Below are 17782 nucleotides of genomic sequence, written 5' to 3'. Positions count from 1 at the left end.
GCTCAGTCTTGGCTAAGATCTAACAAAGTCACAGTGGGGTTTGAGGCACCATTCACCATTATATATATATATATATTACACACATACACACACAAGAAATGTGAAAATAGTGATTTATTAGTTTTTCACATATGCTGAGCCATTTTTGTAAAGCCTTATAAATTATAATACACTTTTTTAGCATTGATGCCAGAGGGACACACAAAATAAATCTCTCTGGGAAGCAAAAGCAAGGTTGACTTGTACGATCTTGCATTTTGTTGATATCAGCATCAATACAAAACAAAGACAATTTTCATATGTCAATAATATATTAAAGTCTACCAAATCTAGCCATATTTTAAAAAGAAATTCTAAACAAAATATTAAGTCACAAATGAGGATGCACATTCAACCTATCTTCTCATATACAGCCACTAGAGGACTCTGCACTCTTGCCCACAACCAGCCTGATTTACACTTCCTTTATGTGCTGTGCTTTTGCATTATTATATTCCTTCTTGATTCGTCATTTAATTTATAGGTGTTAAGTTTGGAAAGCTAAAGACCAGTCATGCTTGCATGCATGCAAGTTTATTAAATAATTGTTTGATTTATGAGCATATAAGCTTAGTGTGTGGCAATCGTTCCTCTTAAATTTGCTTTTGACTTTTAGCTCAGTTGGCTGTTAACATGATTTTTCAAAGAATATTTTGGTAATCAAACACTGCCTCTCAGCAACCAATCATAGTGACTAGCTTTAACATAGCAGATTTAATGTTTTTCTCTAAAATACATCAGATTCATTTTGTAACTGAGACAATGTCCTCCTGAAATGTATTTAGAAAGTCTTCTAATTGACCTCACTAATAGAGGCATCAATCATATATTTTGAGGAACAGTTTCTCCCAGTAAGTAGTAGGCTAATTCAATTGCACTCAAGTGTAGAAACTGGGCATATAGTTCAGTGAAAATACCCATAGTGGCCATTTATAGCCTGATGTAAGTACTGGAAGACATGCACTTAACTTGCAATTCCTAAAGCGTAATGTGACTTAAAACATCTTTATTAGTCCTGGAAAAACATTCAACCAATCAGATTTTAGGGTTAGGTTTTAGCTAAAGCGCTTGGGCTACCTTATCATCTTTGTTTTGACAGGTAATTAATGGTAAGGGTTTGGACTTTGACAAGCACTTTTACACGCACATTCATAAACTGATTATACTTTTAAATTCAACAATGTGTCCAAAAATGGATTTGCCCATTACCCCGATTTCGCATTTAAACGCTTTTCCCGGCGTTTTCCCCGGCTTGTCCAATAAACGCAAGTGTTGTGCGCATGACTGTTTACGTTTTGACGTCAGAAGGAATAAATAGCCTGATTACAAACACGGTTTTCTTGCGTTGTCGGATTCGTGTTTTGTTATCAGCGTATTGGTGTGCATATAAAAGCGCTCAATTTGCAGATAACCCCCAAAAAAATCGGCTTATTTTAAAAATCCGACATAGCGTTTATGTGACATTTAGCTTTTGACGTCATGTCACGAGGCACGTGCACAACACGTGCGTACATCGGAACGGCGATTAAAGTGTTTACATGCAATGCGAAATCACGGATATTGGCAAAAATCTACTGGTGAGCATGTTTACATGCAAGTTCTTCCAGCAATTATGTTTAATAAGCCAACAATGTGTGTAGTTATGTAAACACAGTTTCTTTATCGGTTTAAGATCATAATCGGCGTAAGAATAAACCAGTCGACAAGGGTGTATTTTTACCCATTACACTGATTTTGCATTGCATGTGACCTTTACCGGCATTCTTACCACCTCATCCAATGTGCGCAAGTGTTGTGCGCATGCCTCACGGTTTGATGTCAAAAGCAGAGAATAACATGTTTATTTCAAATGTCATTAAACGCTGATTTTTTGCTTTGTCGGATTTTTAAATAAGCACATTTTTGGGAGTTATCCGCGTATTGGCGTGCATGTACACGTGCTTTGTCGACTGGTTTATTCTTAAGCTGTTTGAGACTTAATACTGATCAGTAAAAGCCTTGCATGTGCATGGTGTCAGTTTATTAAGCATAATCGGTGTAAGAACGTACATGTAAACACTCTGTGTCCATGGATTCATTCTTAAGTGGTTTATGACCATACACCGATAAAGGAAAGCCAGTTAATGCATTTACTTGATAAATTCGTTGTCTGCTTATTAAGCAACATCTGTAAAAGAACGTGCAAGTAAATGTGCTCCAGTGATATGTTGTTCCAGTGTCCTCCTTGGTTGGATCACTTCATGACGTGAGTAACTCACTGAAATAATGGAAACTTTGTTAAAATCAGACAGACACAGTAAAGTTCATTAAGGCAGTTCTTCTTTACAAATCTTTTGGTTTGATTGGGCAGTAGCACTGGTGTCTTCTGGGCACTTCCTCATCCAATCAAAAGAGCTTCATTGAACAGATCAGACACTATGCACCATAACAGCTGCTGGCGTGACCAAATCCACCTATATTATATAAAACTATGAGGCATCATAAAGACAAATCTCATTTGAAATGTTTTTTTATACACAAGAAAATTGGACCAAACATTTGAAGTAAAGCTATATAAGTGAAGCTAAAAGAGCATGTGTTTCAAAACAAAAAGCAAAATTGCCTGAAATTCCTCACATTTTCATTTTTCTACGAACGGTCAGTCACGGAAGTATTCCGCTTTGATTGGTGGCAGTGATGTTGGTAAAAAAGTTCAAGCTGATCCTATTGGTCACCATAAATTTGGAATATCAGAAATAGTGCAGGTGAATATTTTTTAAAAAGCAGTGCAGTGCCAGCTGTCTATTCCTCTTAGTCGGAATACTGATATCCATCCATCTCTGAGTCCTGCCCGTTGTCGATGAGGTCATTGGGACTGGAGCAGTACTTCCTGTCATACACTTGGCGGGGCAGCCCGTACACCGTCATGCCAGTCTGGGATGCCACCTTGTTGGTGCCCATCTGCAGTGAGACAGTAGATGTGTCGCACATCTCCATGTCCAGCTTCTTATCGAAGATCTGCCGCTTGGTACCTGGGGCCGTCATGCCAGACTATGGGGCAAAAAAAGAAAAATAACTAAGAGACTTCTTGGGCATGTGGGTAATATCATCAACAGTGTGATGGAAAACCTGTAGTGAAACTGTATGAGCATATGTGTAAAACGGTAATGTTCCTCGTTGTATCTCTTTTAAAGTACCTGATTGGCTCCTTTGTTGGTGCCCATTTGCAGGCTGATTGTTGATTGATCCAGAGGATTTTCCATCGCTGTCTTGGGATCATAGAGGTGTCGGCGTGTGCCATATGATGTCATTCCCTTTTGACTGGCAAACTTATTGGTTCCCATCTAAAAATACACATGTGACGAAATAATCAACAGTAAAAATATACATAGTTGAATGGTCACTTTTTTTGTCTTACAGCTGAAATGGCGATGGACTGCTTCAAGTCCATCCACAGGTTTTCTATTGGATTTAGTTGGCTCTGATTTGGCTCACTTAAAGACATTGACCATCCTATCCTTAAGCCACTGTTGTTTTTGTGTGTGTGTTTTTTTGTGGTGTGTTTAGGGTCATTGTCATGCTGAAAGGCCACAGATTTTCATCAAGAGCCGATCAGACTGATCAACTTCATACATAAGGGCTTGTAAATCTTTCAAAGTTGCCTTTGGCCTCTTAATAGCTTCCCTGATTAATATCCTCCTCACACACTCATCTAGTTTGGAGGGACGCCCCGATCTAGGTAAGGTTTTGGGGGTGTCATGCACTTTCCACTTTTTTACTGAATTTATTTAAATTTCCAGGGTGCAATGTGACAAATTATAAGGATTTTGACATCAAATTTAAGTAACTTTTTAAAAGAGCTTTAAACAAAATTGAGAAATTGTATTTTAGATCAATATAAGTTGGGTTTTAAAGTCAAACATAGCACAGAGTCTGCTTTTATCAAAGTGCCAAATGGTCTGTTGCTGGCGGTTGATGAGGTAAAAGTGCCTTTCTAATTCTCCTGGATCTCAGCGCAGCCTTTGACACCATTGATCACGATATTCTTTTAGACCGGTTAAGAAATTGGGTGGGCCTTCAAGACACTGCCCTTGATTGGGTCTCATCTTATCTTAAGGGGAGAACATTTTCTGCTGAGATTGGGAATCATTCTTCTGCCTCTTCTTCCATCATCACCTGTGGAGTACCTCAGGGCTTGATATTGGGACCACTCTTGTTCTCGTTATACATATACAGCCTATCTTTTGGAATTACAAAATCGATCATTGTTATGCAGATGATATTAAGTGCTATCTGCCTTTTGAAATCTGCCTTTGGTCTCTAATCTTCATACAGAAGCACGCAACTTTGGTGTCATCTTTGACTCTCAATTAAAATGTTATAAACAAATAGAGGCAGTGGTTAGAGGTGTTTATTTCTCCGGCAAATGTCAAAATTAAAGCCTTTTTTGTCTTTAAAGGATCTGGAGATTGTAATCCATACTTTTATCTCTTCTAGACTTGATTATTGTAATGCACTGTATTTAGGTGTATCTCAAGCATCACTATCTCATCTTCAGACTTTGCAAAATGCAGCTGCAAGGCTCCTGACGGGAACTAGGAAATATGACAGTGTTTCTCCGGTCTTGGCTTCTTTGCACTGTTAACTGTCTCATACAGGATTCAGTTTAAGGTTTTATTGTTGGTATATAAGGGCCTACATGGGCTGGCACCACTTAATATTTCTGAACTTCTCCACCAATATTAGACTCCAAGATCTTTAAGATCGTCTCGGTGTCTGCTGTTGTGTGTTCCAAGGACTTGTCTTAAAACTATAGGCGATCGTTCTTTTTCGGTCATGGGGCCTCGCTTCTGGAATGCTTTGCCGCTATTGATTCGATCTTGCCCAACCTTAGATCTTTTTAAGTCTAACCTGTTCTCCCTTGCTTATGAGTCATTGTAACATATTGTGCAGTATCATCTTATGGTGTTATTTTATTTATACATGTTGGTCAGTTTTGTACAGCACTTTGGTCAAAATTGGTTGTTTTTAAATGTGCTATAAAAATAAACTTTGATTGAATTCATAAAACACTCTTATCAATGCCATCAAAACTTCTTCAGCTAAATCATAGATTCATCTTTGTTTTCTTTCTATGCAGAAAGTAATGGCCTTGTAGTAAGGAACAGCACTTACCTGCAGACCAATAATGTTGCGTCCTTCCTTTAGTTTCTCAGGGGCAAATTTGCGCTGTTGTTTCTCAGCATATTTCACTCCGATGTCGTATTTACTGTGTAAACCTTTAGATTTAGCCTGGATTTAAAATATAATGCATGCATAAAATATTTTAAAAGAATGTTACATATTAGAAAAGGTTGTTTAGGAGCTCAAACTTGCAGCTTATAATAGTTTAAACCAATTTATAATATTGGGCCATACAGATCATATGCCACATTCTGTTTTAAGGCATCTTGTTCTCCTTGCTGTGTGGTTAAGAACTTTTTGATATTCGAGAAAAAGGTGAGAATATCGCAAAAAGCCAGATAAGCAGAAGGAGTGGTGGTGGCGTAGTGGGCTAAAGCACTGAACTGTTAATCAGAAGGTTGCTGGTTTGATCCCCACAGTCACCACCATTGTGTCCTTGAGTAAGGCACTTAACTCCAGGTTGCTCCGGGGGGGATTGTCCCTGTAATAAGGGCACTGTAAGTCACTTTGGATAAAAGTGTCTGCCAAATGCGTAAATGTAAATGTAAGGAATAGTTCTAGACTAAGCTTTAATTTTTAGTTGTAAGCGAGTCCTTGCTGTGTTAAAAGCTGCCTGATCTATTAAAAAAATTTTGATTGTGGTGACATTTTTGCAAAAATGACATTACGTGGTTCATTACGCGTATCGCGGCAGTTCTGAGGTGAAATGTCCACTGTGTGGCACTATAAGCGATTACAATTTTCTCCCGAGGAGATTACGTTTTTAGGGTTCATACTCTATCAACAAAACGTACTTACTTCCCTACCCTAAACCTTAAACCTAACCAATAGTGTCATTAAAGCAAATTACATTTCCAATTCTCATTTAAACTCACATGCTCTTCAGGACTCATACACCGGTCCATTGCATCATAAGTGCAACGCTCTATCAGTTGAGCTACCGTGCTATTTGATCACACTTGAAGAAGCTCGTAAATGTAGTCGTTTATGTAATGCAAACATTAAAATGTATCACCTTACAAGTCTTGTGCTGTTAAAAGTGTTTAGATGTAATAAGATAGAAAGGGTGCAGGGTGAAATGTGATTTTGAACTGATAATCTACTGTTTTACTCGATTTGTGTGAAAGTGAATAAAAGTGATTATTGTTGTCTAGTGTTCATTTCGCCAGGAAACTGCTGCGATACATACAATGAGCCACATAAAATAGTTTTGTAGGTATAGTAACGTGATTCTCTGCAAACAGGTTGGTTAAAATGCATTATGATTGACTCACCATCCCAGCCAGCGTAATAAGTGTGGACTGGACCTGAGTGTGGTTGACGTTCTCAAACAGGTCATTGGCCTCGAATATATCATGTGGCTTCATTCCGTACTCTTGAATCGCTCGGACAAAATTACCAATGTTTTCCAGCTGCAAAACACAAGACCAAACCAAGAAAGTAACTGACAAACAAAATCAATTCCAAACCAATTGTGCAGCAACAGAGATCCCGTCCATATCCGAAACAGATGATCAGCGGGCATTAGATTTTATGATGCATTCAGTACAAGTATAAAAAAAAAGTACTTATTTTTATTGTCAAATAGACAATTCCCAAGAGCTCGCTCTGAAAATGGAAAACTAAAGATCTTGATGCATTCAATGCCAATATGTTTGTGTATTTCTATACTTAAAGCTTGAGAAGTGCTTTGCTACAAACACAGAAGGCTCTCACTCTTAGACGAAGCCTAAACAATGGTCTGAATGTGCTCTATGCCAAACTAAATGACAGGGTTTTAGTCTGTCAGGGTGTAAATATGACTTTGGTTTATATGTGGAGTTAGAGTGGTTCGCCTAAAGGGATTGTTGAACTTTAACCAGAGCACTGAAGAAATACAAAGTTTGTTAGAACAGATTTGTTACTCATTGTCAGCACTACATTCTTAAATCTATATCTATATCGGGATATTTTCACTCACCTGATGCCAGTTTTGAGGAGAATTGTTGATCTTTCTCACAGAGCCGGGCTGAAGGGTGTTGATCAGCCTGTTCACAAAGTGTAAGAATGATTGAAAGTATGTGCCACATTACAAGTCATTGAAAAATTGCTCAATCATTTGTTTGCAGATGCTCTTGGTTTGATATTTGGTAGTATAGTGCAATAACATGTGGCTTAAAGGATTTTTTTTAACTATAAATCTCCACTTTCGAGCAGCCCTCCTATGTGCTCTTCTCACTTAAAGAGTTCTTCTTTTGCTTTTGGTGATTCGCCTTGTTCGTGCATATCACCACCTACTGTGCAGAGAGGATAATTATAGTAAAAAAGGACTTACATATCGATCTGTTTCTCACCCACACCTATCATATCACTTCAGAAGACATGGATTTAACCACTGGAGTCGTATGGATAACTTTTATACTGCCTTTATGTGCTTTTTGGAGCTTCAAAGCTCTGGTCACCATTCACTTGCATTGTATGGACCGACAAAGCTGAAATATTCTTGTAAAAATCTTCATTTCAGTTCAGCAGAAGAAAGTAAGTAACACATCTGGGATGGCATGAGGGTGAATAAATGATGAGAGAATTTTCATTTTTGAGTGAACTGTCCCTTTAAGAGTTTAAATACACTTTGAGGCCACTGTTTACCTTAAATACACCTTTTTTAATAGTTTGAATTAGTGAATGACTCACTCGCAGAGGACGAGTCCGTCTTTCAGTCCCTCCATGAAGTTCTCAGGGAGTTTGTGGCCTGTGACTTCATGAATCCACATTCTTAACTCCTCCTCCTTTTGAAGGTCATACTTGTGGGCCAGCTGGAGGTCAAAAGGTCAAAGTATCACTACTGTATCATATCCATCTAATTTAGTTCCACAATTTGGACATTTGGACACCTCATTTCACTTTAATGGCAACCCAATGCTAACTATTAACATTACCCCTATAAGTTTTGAAAAATAAATAAATTAATTATAACTTTATAATAGTAACATGTGAAAGGCAATGCAGTGTTACAGTCTAATAAACAACTGAAGTAAAAGGAAGGTTCCAGGTTAAAACATGTTAAGCTCAGTCAACACAATTTGTGGTATACTGTTGATGACCACAATAAATAATTTATACTCATACCTCATATATTTAAAAAAGCAAAAATTAAAGGGACAGTAAACCCAAAAATGAAAATTCTCTCATCATTTACTCACCCTCATGCCGTCCCAGATGTGTACGACTTTCTTTCTTCAGCAGAAAACAAATTAAGATTTTTAGAAGAATATCTCAGCTTTGTCGGTCCATACAATGCAAGTGAATGGTGACCAGAACTTTGAAGCTCCAAAAAAGCACATAAAGGCTGCATAAAAGTAAGACTCCAGTGGTTAAATCAATGTCTTTAGAAGTGATATGATAGGTGTCTGTGAGCAAAAGAATCTCAAAATTCACTTTCACATTCTTCATGCATATTTTGACTTTTGAATATTGATCTGTTTCTCACCCATACTTATCATATCACTTCTGAAGACTTGGAATAAACCACTGGAGTCGTATGAATAACTTTTATGCTGCCTTTATGTGCTTTTTGGAGCTTCAAAGTTCTAGTCACCATTCACTTTCATTGTATGGACCTACAGAACTGAAATATTCTACTAAAAATCTTAATTTGTGTTCTGCAGAAGAAAGAAAGTCATACACATCTGGGATGGCATGAGGGTGACTAAATGATGATAGATTTTTCATTTATGGGTGTACTATCCTTTTAAATTCAGACTACACAATTTGTGGTATAATGTTGATTACCACACTCATCCCTCTTTCATTAAAAAAAAGCAAAAATGAAACACTATAATGGAAGTGAATGGGGCCAGTCCATAAACATAAAACATGTAAGTATAGCCGTAAGACGTAAACATCATACATGTTAACATGATTTCAGTGTAATAAAGTCAGGGATTTACTGGTGTTACAGTGTTTACAAGATTACAGGGTTTTCAGCATTACATTGTCATGACAACAAAGTTGTGATATTGTATATAACTTTACACAGAAGGTTAGTGAGACATGTTTCACACTAATATCATGTTAATACATTAGTGTTCTGGCTATACTTCCATTGTAAGTGCCTCACTTTATGAACGAGGGACAAGTCGAAATGATGCCACAAATGCTTGTAATGAACCCAGAACTTCCATTTAATATAATGTTCAAGCAATCAAACATTTTATTACCTACCAACAATATAAAACAGACTTTTGCATGTGCATAATTTGGTTATAATGTTTCCCATGATCTCTATTCTTCAAATAAACGGAATGAACACTTTTGGCTGGGGTTGAGTGAGTTGTAAAAATAATGCTGGCGACATTCCTGCATGCAAAACGTGGATACTGTCTCCACTATTGGCAAAATAGTTACTTTTAACAGCTACGTAGTAGATTGTAATCGTTCACTCCTGAAGTGTATTTCTAATAAAGGAAGAGCAAGACAAAACGTAGAGAGAGCGAAATCTTTTTCTCCCAAGTTTGGTGTGCTGGTGTGGAAACCAAACAAACCTTGTAGCTTTAAATCAGTGTTATTGTTGGCCCTCACTCTCTCCCTCTTCCATGACATTCCTCATACGGATCAATTGTTTATTCCGATTTTTTTATTCTCTCCATTTCTTTTTCTTACTCCCGTTGGCTCTCTGAAAGTGATGTACTTAGCACATGCTAAATGTGTCCAATAAAAGAACGCTAAGACCGGCAGGATTCATGGCCTTCCAAGGAATTCTGCTCAAGGGCCTGATTTATTGTTTTTGTCTCATTCTGGACATCTGGAACAGACCTCAGTGGAAGTCCAAGCCAACATCGGATTCTTACAGCAGGAATTCTGTCACACAGGCCATGATAACATTCCTTTATACCCCTGGTTATGCTAAAAATACCTGCATGTGGTGCATTCGCATTTATTTGTAGTGCTTACATTGTTTATTACACCTAGATTTGAATATGAAATCTTTAATCAGAATATCATGAGAGAACATTTTAACACTGAAATCTAGAAACATGCTATTTGCTGCCATTACTACAAAACGTCCTCTAGTATTTCTGTATCTGTACTGCTCGAAATGACTACAAATGTTTAGCTGATGTCCACATTGAAGACATGCATCAGTGTCTCTCTCAGGGTGGGATGTTCAACAATGCTCCTCCTTATTCTAAACAGTTTACAACAAGCTGCTCTCCCTGGATATTGTGAGCGAGCACGATACTTCCTTATAAGGGGACCAAAAGTCACATACCTACAGCTCAGGATGATGCATCTCACATAATACCGATGACATGTGAAATATCATCTGAAACTAAGGGATGGGAGACTTTTTTAAGGTGGGGAAATATAGAAATGTGTGGCGATCAGGAAGTGTGATGCAACAATGCAATAATAAAAGTTCTAATCAGCAATTCTGCAAAATGGCAAATCGTGCACTTTATTATTGCTCATTATAGAATTGGTAACACTTGTACCTGTTAACATTAGCAATTGCATCATGAACTAATGAACGATATGAAGTGTGTTTACAGCATTTGTTTATTTTAGTTAATGTTAATTTATAAGTGCTGAAACAGTATTGTTCATTGTGATTTCATGTTTACTATACGGGCAGGGTCAGAGAGTAATGGATTACATGTAACAGGATTACATATGTCACTGAATTCCACTACAGTTACAGATACATCACTGATGAGATTACTTTTTATTCTCTTTTGTTTCATTGAATATTTCGTCTATGCAGTTGGAAATCAAATATCCGTCTGATAAATGATGCGATTCGAGGTGTGTTTGAGCAGCGGTGGAACAATTTCTTATGATGTGTAACATTTAAACGGCACTTTCGCACTGTTATGAGTGAAAAGGTGGATATGACGTCATTGTGGAACTTTCTCTTTGGGAGCTTAATAGAGAGAATCCACAGACGATCAGAAAAACATGTCGTTGTGTGCACCCTTGTGGGGTTTTAAAGTAAGTTTGGAGGAGCAGAAAGCTTGTGTAGATTGTCATGTGAACACTTAGCTTTATGCTAAGCTAAAGTGCTATTTCTAGACCTTTTAAATGCAAAGGTTACCAGATACGATTATGTTTTTCTATCAATGAAAGTAAGACCTTTGGGCAAAGAGGTATTGCTAAAAATCTTATTATTGATTAGAATTTTTTTATTGTTTCCTGTAAAAAAAAAAATATATATATATATATATATATATATATATATATATATATATATATAAGAAATTATGTTTTTATTTTCCCCTAAAAAAATTACATTGCTTCTAAAACAAAATAAAGTCAATGTAAAATATAAAATATCTAAATGCAAAAAAACAAAAATGCAAAATATAAGATATTTAGGCTTTAATTTTTTTTTTAGCTAATTTATTTTTTAATAAATTCTCAATTTTGTATTTTTTTTAATTTTTTTTATTATTAAAATTGTATATGTTTATAGTAGTCAATTCATTTTGAACTAACATGGACTTACATTGAACAGAATACATTTACATTAAACAAGACAAAAAAATTATAAAAATAAAAAAATATTGTTTATCGTTAGTTCATGATACCTTTTGCATTTACTAGAGTTAACAAATAGGACCTTATTGCACAGTGTTCCCAAACATTTTTATGATTTACTCGTTGAATGTAGGCTACTTGTATATTAATTATAAATTATAATTTAAGCATATATTTACACTATTTATATATTTTGTGTTGATGTAAACGCCTACACCTTTACATATCCCTTGAATGTTCACTATATATTCAACTTAACATAAAAATATTAATATATAAAATAGATGTCTGACTGCACGAGCGCACGTGCCTGCCGCGCGCGTCTTTGACAGCTGTCAATCAAAACAAACACACGCCTACCTTACTCTTGACCTCCGCAGACAGTCCGAAAGCAGGTCCGCTCTTGAAATGCGTTGACATGGTGCTATTAAAAAAAGATGTTCTGAGTGAAAGGAGAGGAGTAATGTTAGATTTGGACTCTCCTGTTCCACTGTCCGATCATGTGGGATGCTTCGGGTCACATCACACTTCTTTTCCCAATCTTTTTAAAACTCTTCCCATCTGCGCGTGTGCGGAGCGAGCGCTGATTGGCCGGGGCCGCCGTCCAATAGTGACGTCACGCCGTGCTGCAAAAATTATGTCACCGGCTTGGCATTAAACCCGTCCCATGTCACTTTTTCCACCTTGAAGCGCTTTAGGGATGCTCTACTAGCTTTGTTTCAGGACTCTTGAGTTTTACACTGGATATCAAGTGGTAACCAACACATACCCGCACTAACCCACAATTCTTTATCAACATGTCAATGTAATTTTTTATATTTAGGCTATTTCATATTAGGCTACCATACTGCACAAGGCCAACAACATGTCTAATTATACCCTGAATAGGTAATGTGTTCATTAACAGCAGAAGTGTCATTTAAAAGCTTAACAAATGGAAAATGAAACAGTGGGCAAAATATTGTATTAGTATTTGCCATTTTGCCTGATAACAGACGAATCTACACCAAAATATTGTAGAGTTTGGTTGGACATACATCCTTTGATGTCAACAACAAGATATGGGAGGTGTTTTGTCCTTCCTATAGCCAAATAATTTAGCTATCCTAACGACACTGTAAAAAAATAGCAACCTGCAACCATAATGAGCCAAATTTCTACTATTAGTTTTGCTGTAAAAAATGTTTTCTGGTTGATTCAGTGATGTTAACCTTTTAATCTCTAAGGGTGTTTTTAAAGATTTCCTGTTTCAGTGGCATACCCAAAAATAATTAAATAAATAAAAAAGGAGAGTTACGTGTTATGCATCATTTTAAAGGAAATTCACATAAAATCTGAGCAAGCAATGATCTGATTTGACATTATGTCTCTCATGGTGTTACTAAGGTAGCTCTGAAAAACTGCTTTTGTTTTGTTCCCAATCATGAAACCTGTAACTGAGTAAAATCGTGTGTTGATACGATAAAGCAATCAAAAGTTATAACATTACAAATATAATTCATCCAAGTGTCCAAAAGCTTCTCCGAACAAAATAAATCATAATAATTGGATATAATAAATAATTACACATGCAAACACAACAATAACTAAAGGTATGCTCTCTCCAAAGCATACAGGCATGAGTAACGAGATCTCATTCAGTTCCATTCTGTGCCATTTGAGCCATCATTGAGTCTGTGTCATGTACGTGGCGCCATCTCCTGGTGGCCATATGTAATTAGAGTGAACGATCCTTTCTGCCCATATTTGGATGACTTCCACTTCTAATTGCAGCGATCTGAATCCTAATACGATTGGTTTAGCCCTCCATGAAACTGGACCACATACTACATCATTTCCGATAAAGTCATCTGGATCCAGGACAGTTAACGTAGCCAGATAGCACATTATGTGTGGACTTCATGTGGATTATCTAATGATCTATGCATTCGATTACGTTGTGTGTGGGCTTGTTTTAAAGATAGTCACCTCCTCTAAGTAAAGGTATGATATTTCATGTTCTGTTTATTTTTCGTAAAGTTATAAGCAAAAATGCGTCAAAAAAGCAACACTTGCAGATGTCAACAGAAACCTAATATTAAAATGCCATGAAAAATATTTTTTAATAAAATAAAACAAATACTCTATTCATTTTAAATATTATTTGTCTCGGATTCATTTAAATGATGAAATCTTGCTTTCAGAATGTCACTCTGTTTAATTCCTATGTGGGATCTCATCACATCATTATGACATCATAGTGAATATTGTGTCCTGCTGGTTTACAGCATATTGATGGATAAGGTGGCTTCACCAGTGGGCTGTTTATGCTCTCAGACTGTATGACAGACCAATGGCCCCACATTCCTTTAACTTGTCATCTGTAGCAGAGTAATAGCGGGGTGAAAAAAGAAAGTCAGCTCATCGGCATCAGTGCATAACACAGCGACATTAAAAATCACACCAGTTTGCCTATAAATAAGGGAAAACTAACATTTAGTCCCAGCTTATTTATTTTAAAAATGTTGAGAACTTTACTGAAATAGAGCAAAAAAATCCTATTTTTCCCATTTAATCCCAGCTGTCTAATGGGCTATGTTTAGGTGCAATGTAAACAGTATTTGATTTGAGTCAGTGGTTCTAAACTGTTGGGTTGCGACTTAAAAATGGGTCACAGGTCTGTTCTAAAAGCAGCGCTGAAACAATTCGAAATGCAAATACTGAAACAAACTCATAACACCGTTATCCCAAAAGGGAGAAAAAAATATTGAGAAATGGTACGGTTCTAATGTGCGTATATGATTGTACAAACGACCATACATGTATACATGCATTTCTCTATACACATCATTACATACAGTATATACATATAGGCTATAATCAGTTTACCCTAAAATTGAGCTATAATGAACGTAATTCAGTATATACAGTACATAGATGTACAATGGCAGCCAAAAGTTTGGAATAATGTACAGATTTAGCTGTTCCAGAAGGACAGTCAGGACATTACTGATGTAAAACAGCACCATCACTATCTGAAAAAAGTCATTTTTGATCATATCTAGACAGCAGCATCACTCCAACACCTTATCCTTGAGTAATCATGATAAATTGATCATTTTGGTGCTAGAAAATCACTTGCCATCATATCAAACACAGCTGAAAGATATTTGGCTCATTAAATGAAACTTAACGTTGTTTTTGAGTTGCCAGAGTATGCAATAGACTGGCATGTCTAAAGGTCAATATTAGGTCAAAAATGGCAAAAAAATAAGCTATTTTCTCTATAAACTCGTCAGTCAATCATTGTTTTGAGGATTGAAGGCTATAAAATGCTTGAAATTGCCATAAAACTGCAGATTTCATACAAAAGTGTAACTACAGTCTTCAAAGACAAAAGCACAACTGACTCTAACAAGGACAGAAAGAGATGTGGAAGACCAGATGTGCAACTAAACAAGAGGATAAGTACATCAGAGTCTCTAGTTTGAGAAATAGACACCTCACATGTCCTCCGCTGACAGCTTCATTGAATTCTACCCGCTCAACACCAGTTTCATGTACAACAGTAAAGAGAAGACTCAGGAGGTCTTATGGGAAGAACTGCAAAGAAAGACACTTCTGAAACAGAAAAACAAAAAGAAAAGGTTCGAGTGGGCAAAGAAACACAGACATTGTACAACAGATAATTGGAAAAGAGTGTTACGGATCTGAACCCCATTGAGCTTTTGTGGGATCAGCTAGACTGTAAGGTGCATGAGAAGTGCCCGACAAGACAGCCACATCTATGGCAAGTGCTACAGGAAGTGTGGGGTGAAAGGTCACCTGAGTATCTGGACAAACTGACGGCTAGAATAACGTATCTGCAAAGCTGTCATTGCTGCACACGGAGGATTCTTTGATGAGAACTCTTTGAAGTAGTTTAAGAAGTTCTGAAAAAAATGTCAAATTGTAATAGTAATTTTTCATGTTATTATTGTTCTGACTTCACATTGTGATCAGTTGAATGCCACTTTGGTGAATAAAAGAACCAATGTATTTCCATAAGAGCAAAATCTGTACATTATTCCAAACCTTTGGCCGCCAGTGTGTGTGTATGTGTGTATGTATGTATACTTAAATATATGTAGATGTACACCGATCAGCAACAACATTAAAACCACCTGCCTAATATTGTGTAGGTCCCCCTCATGCCACCAAAACAGCGCCAACCCGCATCCCAGAACAGCACTCAGAGATGATATTGTTCTCACCCCAATTGTACAGAGTGGTTATCCGAGTTACTGTAGACTTTGTCAGTTCAAACCAGTCTGGCCATTCTCTGTTGACCTCTCTCATCAACAAGGTGTTTCCATCCACAGAACTGCCGCTCACTGGATGTTTTTTGTTTTTGGCCAAAAACGTTCAATCGTTTTAAAGCTTAGAAGCTCACAAATGCAGAATATGTGCATAGGACCGTAATAAACTCAATTTCAGGCTGTATGGAAAAAGGGGAATATCTACAGTATGTAATAGTGTGTATAAGATGCACTGCAGTTAGTGCAAACTTGTTTTGCAAATATGTTATTTTCTATACGTTATTGATGCATTTAAATCTGTGGAAGGAATGATTATGGGACATTGCATCTCAGACTACACTCAATGCAATAAATGAGACATTCAAAGGTATGAGTGTCGGATTCATAAAGAGTTTTTCTTAATTAATATCCCTAAAATGTCACATAAACCAGAGGTGCTGAACATAAACTAGTAGTTACAAATACTCTCATGCAGTTGAAAAACGCATTGAATTATAGCTTTCAAGGGACAGGGTCTAAATTACTGTGTAAACATTTACAAAGGTGGCACGCAGTGTTTTGGATCCATCATTGTAATCCATGCCTTATCTAACCTCAGACATATAAAAGCCTTTTACTTGAGCAAACTTTAAGAAATATAGCTAATTAAGCTTTCATTTCAGAAAGACTTTAGGATTCAATTCAATATTCCCAGTCTGTTAAATATTGGGAAATGACCATATCAGACCAATGAGACAGTTGCCCTATGGGTTAATAGGACAAAAATGGACCAGAGATACAAAATACATACAAATAATAATAATTTCTCATAATAGAAATGACACAATGGCATAGTTATGAAAGGGAAAACATCACACTGTGAACCCTAATGTTATAATTACTGGAAAATCTTAAACATGACTTGAAATGTCAGGTTTTATGCTTATAACTCAAATATCTATGTTCCTTCAACTTATATTTCGAAGGACCGAAGAACTTAAGTTTTAACGTATTCATTCTATATGAGCGCCAAGTTAAGTGAACTTAATTACACAAGTTTTGGAGACACCGTTACTCAAATAAATTGAGTAAAGTCAACTTCTTAGGGTTTTGAGTGTATAAGAGACACAGTCTGGTGTATGGACAGGCATGATCGTTTAGCTTTTCCAAGCTATGACATCAGAAAGTTAAAGTGTGTGACACGTCTAGAATCGGATCTCTGTTGGTCTGACACAGTAGCAGTTCCAGTGGGAGTGTAGCCTGATCCAAGGCTTTTGTAAACATTTTAGGGGTTGAAACAGAGCGGTGGAGGAATTCAGATGCTTTATTTGGTCATGACTGAGGCTGAATATCACCCTGCTATGAGGGTCAAAGCGGGGAGGTGTTTGTGCTGAACAAGTCTGACATTCACAATCTCATAAGAGGATTTCAAATACTACTGGATTTTATAACGTGTTACTTCATTGTTACTTTTGCTCATGTATAGATGAAATGTCAGCACTTTGGAAAGTGTTTCAGTCTTTGAAGTCCAAATGTTCTCTTTCTATAAATACGAATACATAGATTGAGGCGTTGTTGTTTTTGTTTTTTAAAGACGAAAAAAATGTATATTGACATTTGCTGATGAAAATGTTAGGGGTGCGAAGTCGTGAAACTAGGGCGTTGTGGGTGGTTGCCAGGGGATTTCTATGTCAAAATGGTTGCTAATGTGTTCTGTGTGTTTTTAGCATGTTGCTATGGAATTACTAAGGTGTCCTTGGTGGTTGTTAGGGCGTTACTAGATGGTTCCCAGGGTGTTGTGGCTGTTT

The 17782-nt window shown here is 36.8% G+C and overlaps 1 protein-coding gene across 1 annotated transcript; it reads right to left on the bottom strand.

Annotated features, from left to right (window-relative positions):
• Nucleotides 1–105: 105 nt before the first annotated feature.
• On the bottom strand, nt 106–12251 carry LOC127653017 (calponin-1-like). Its single transcript, XM_052139501.1, has 7 exons — nt 12079–12251; nt 7876–7997; nt 7163–7229; nt 6477–6614; nt 5194–5310; nt 3216–3362; nt 106–3069 (listed from the first exon to the last, which is right to left on the bottom strand). The coding sequence occupies exons 1-7, from the start codon at nt 12136–12138 to the stop codon at nt 2830–2832; spliced, it is 891 nt and encodes a 296-aa protein (XP_051995461.1). The 5' UTR covers nt 12139–12251; the 3' UTR covers nt 106–2829.
• Nucleotides 12252–17782: the final 5531 nt, after the last annotated feature.

The sequence above is a fragment of the Xyrauchen texanus genome, chromosome 12, assembly GCF_025860055.1.
Source record: "Xyrauchen texanus isolate HMW12.3.18 chromosome 12, RBS_HiC_50CHRs, whole genome shotgun sequence".
In the NCBI taxonomy this organism is placed as follows: Eukaryota; Metazoa; Chordata; class Actinopteri; order Cypriniformes; family Catostomidae; genus Xyrauchen; species Xyrauchen texanus.
This window is presented reverse-complemented; position numbering and strand designations above follow the sequence as displayed.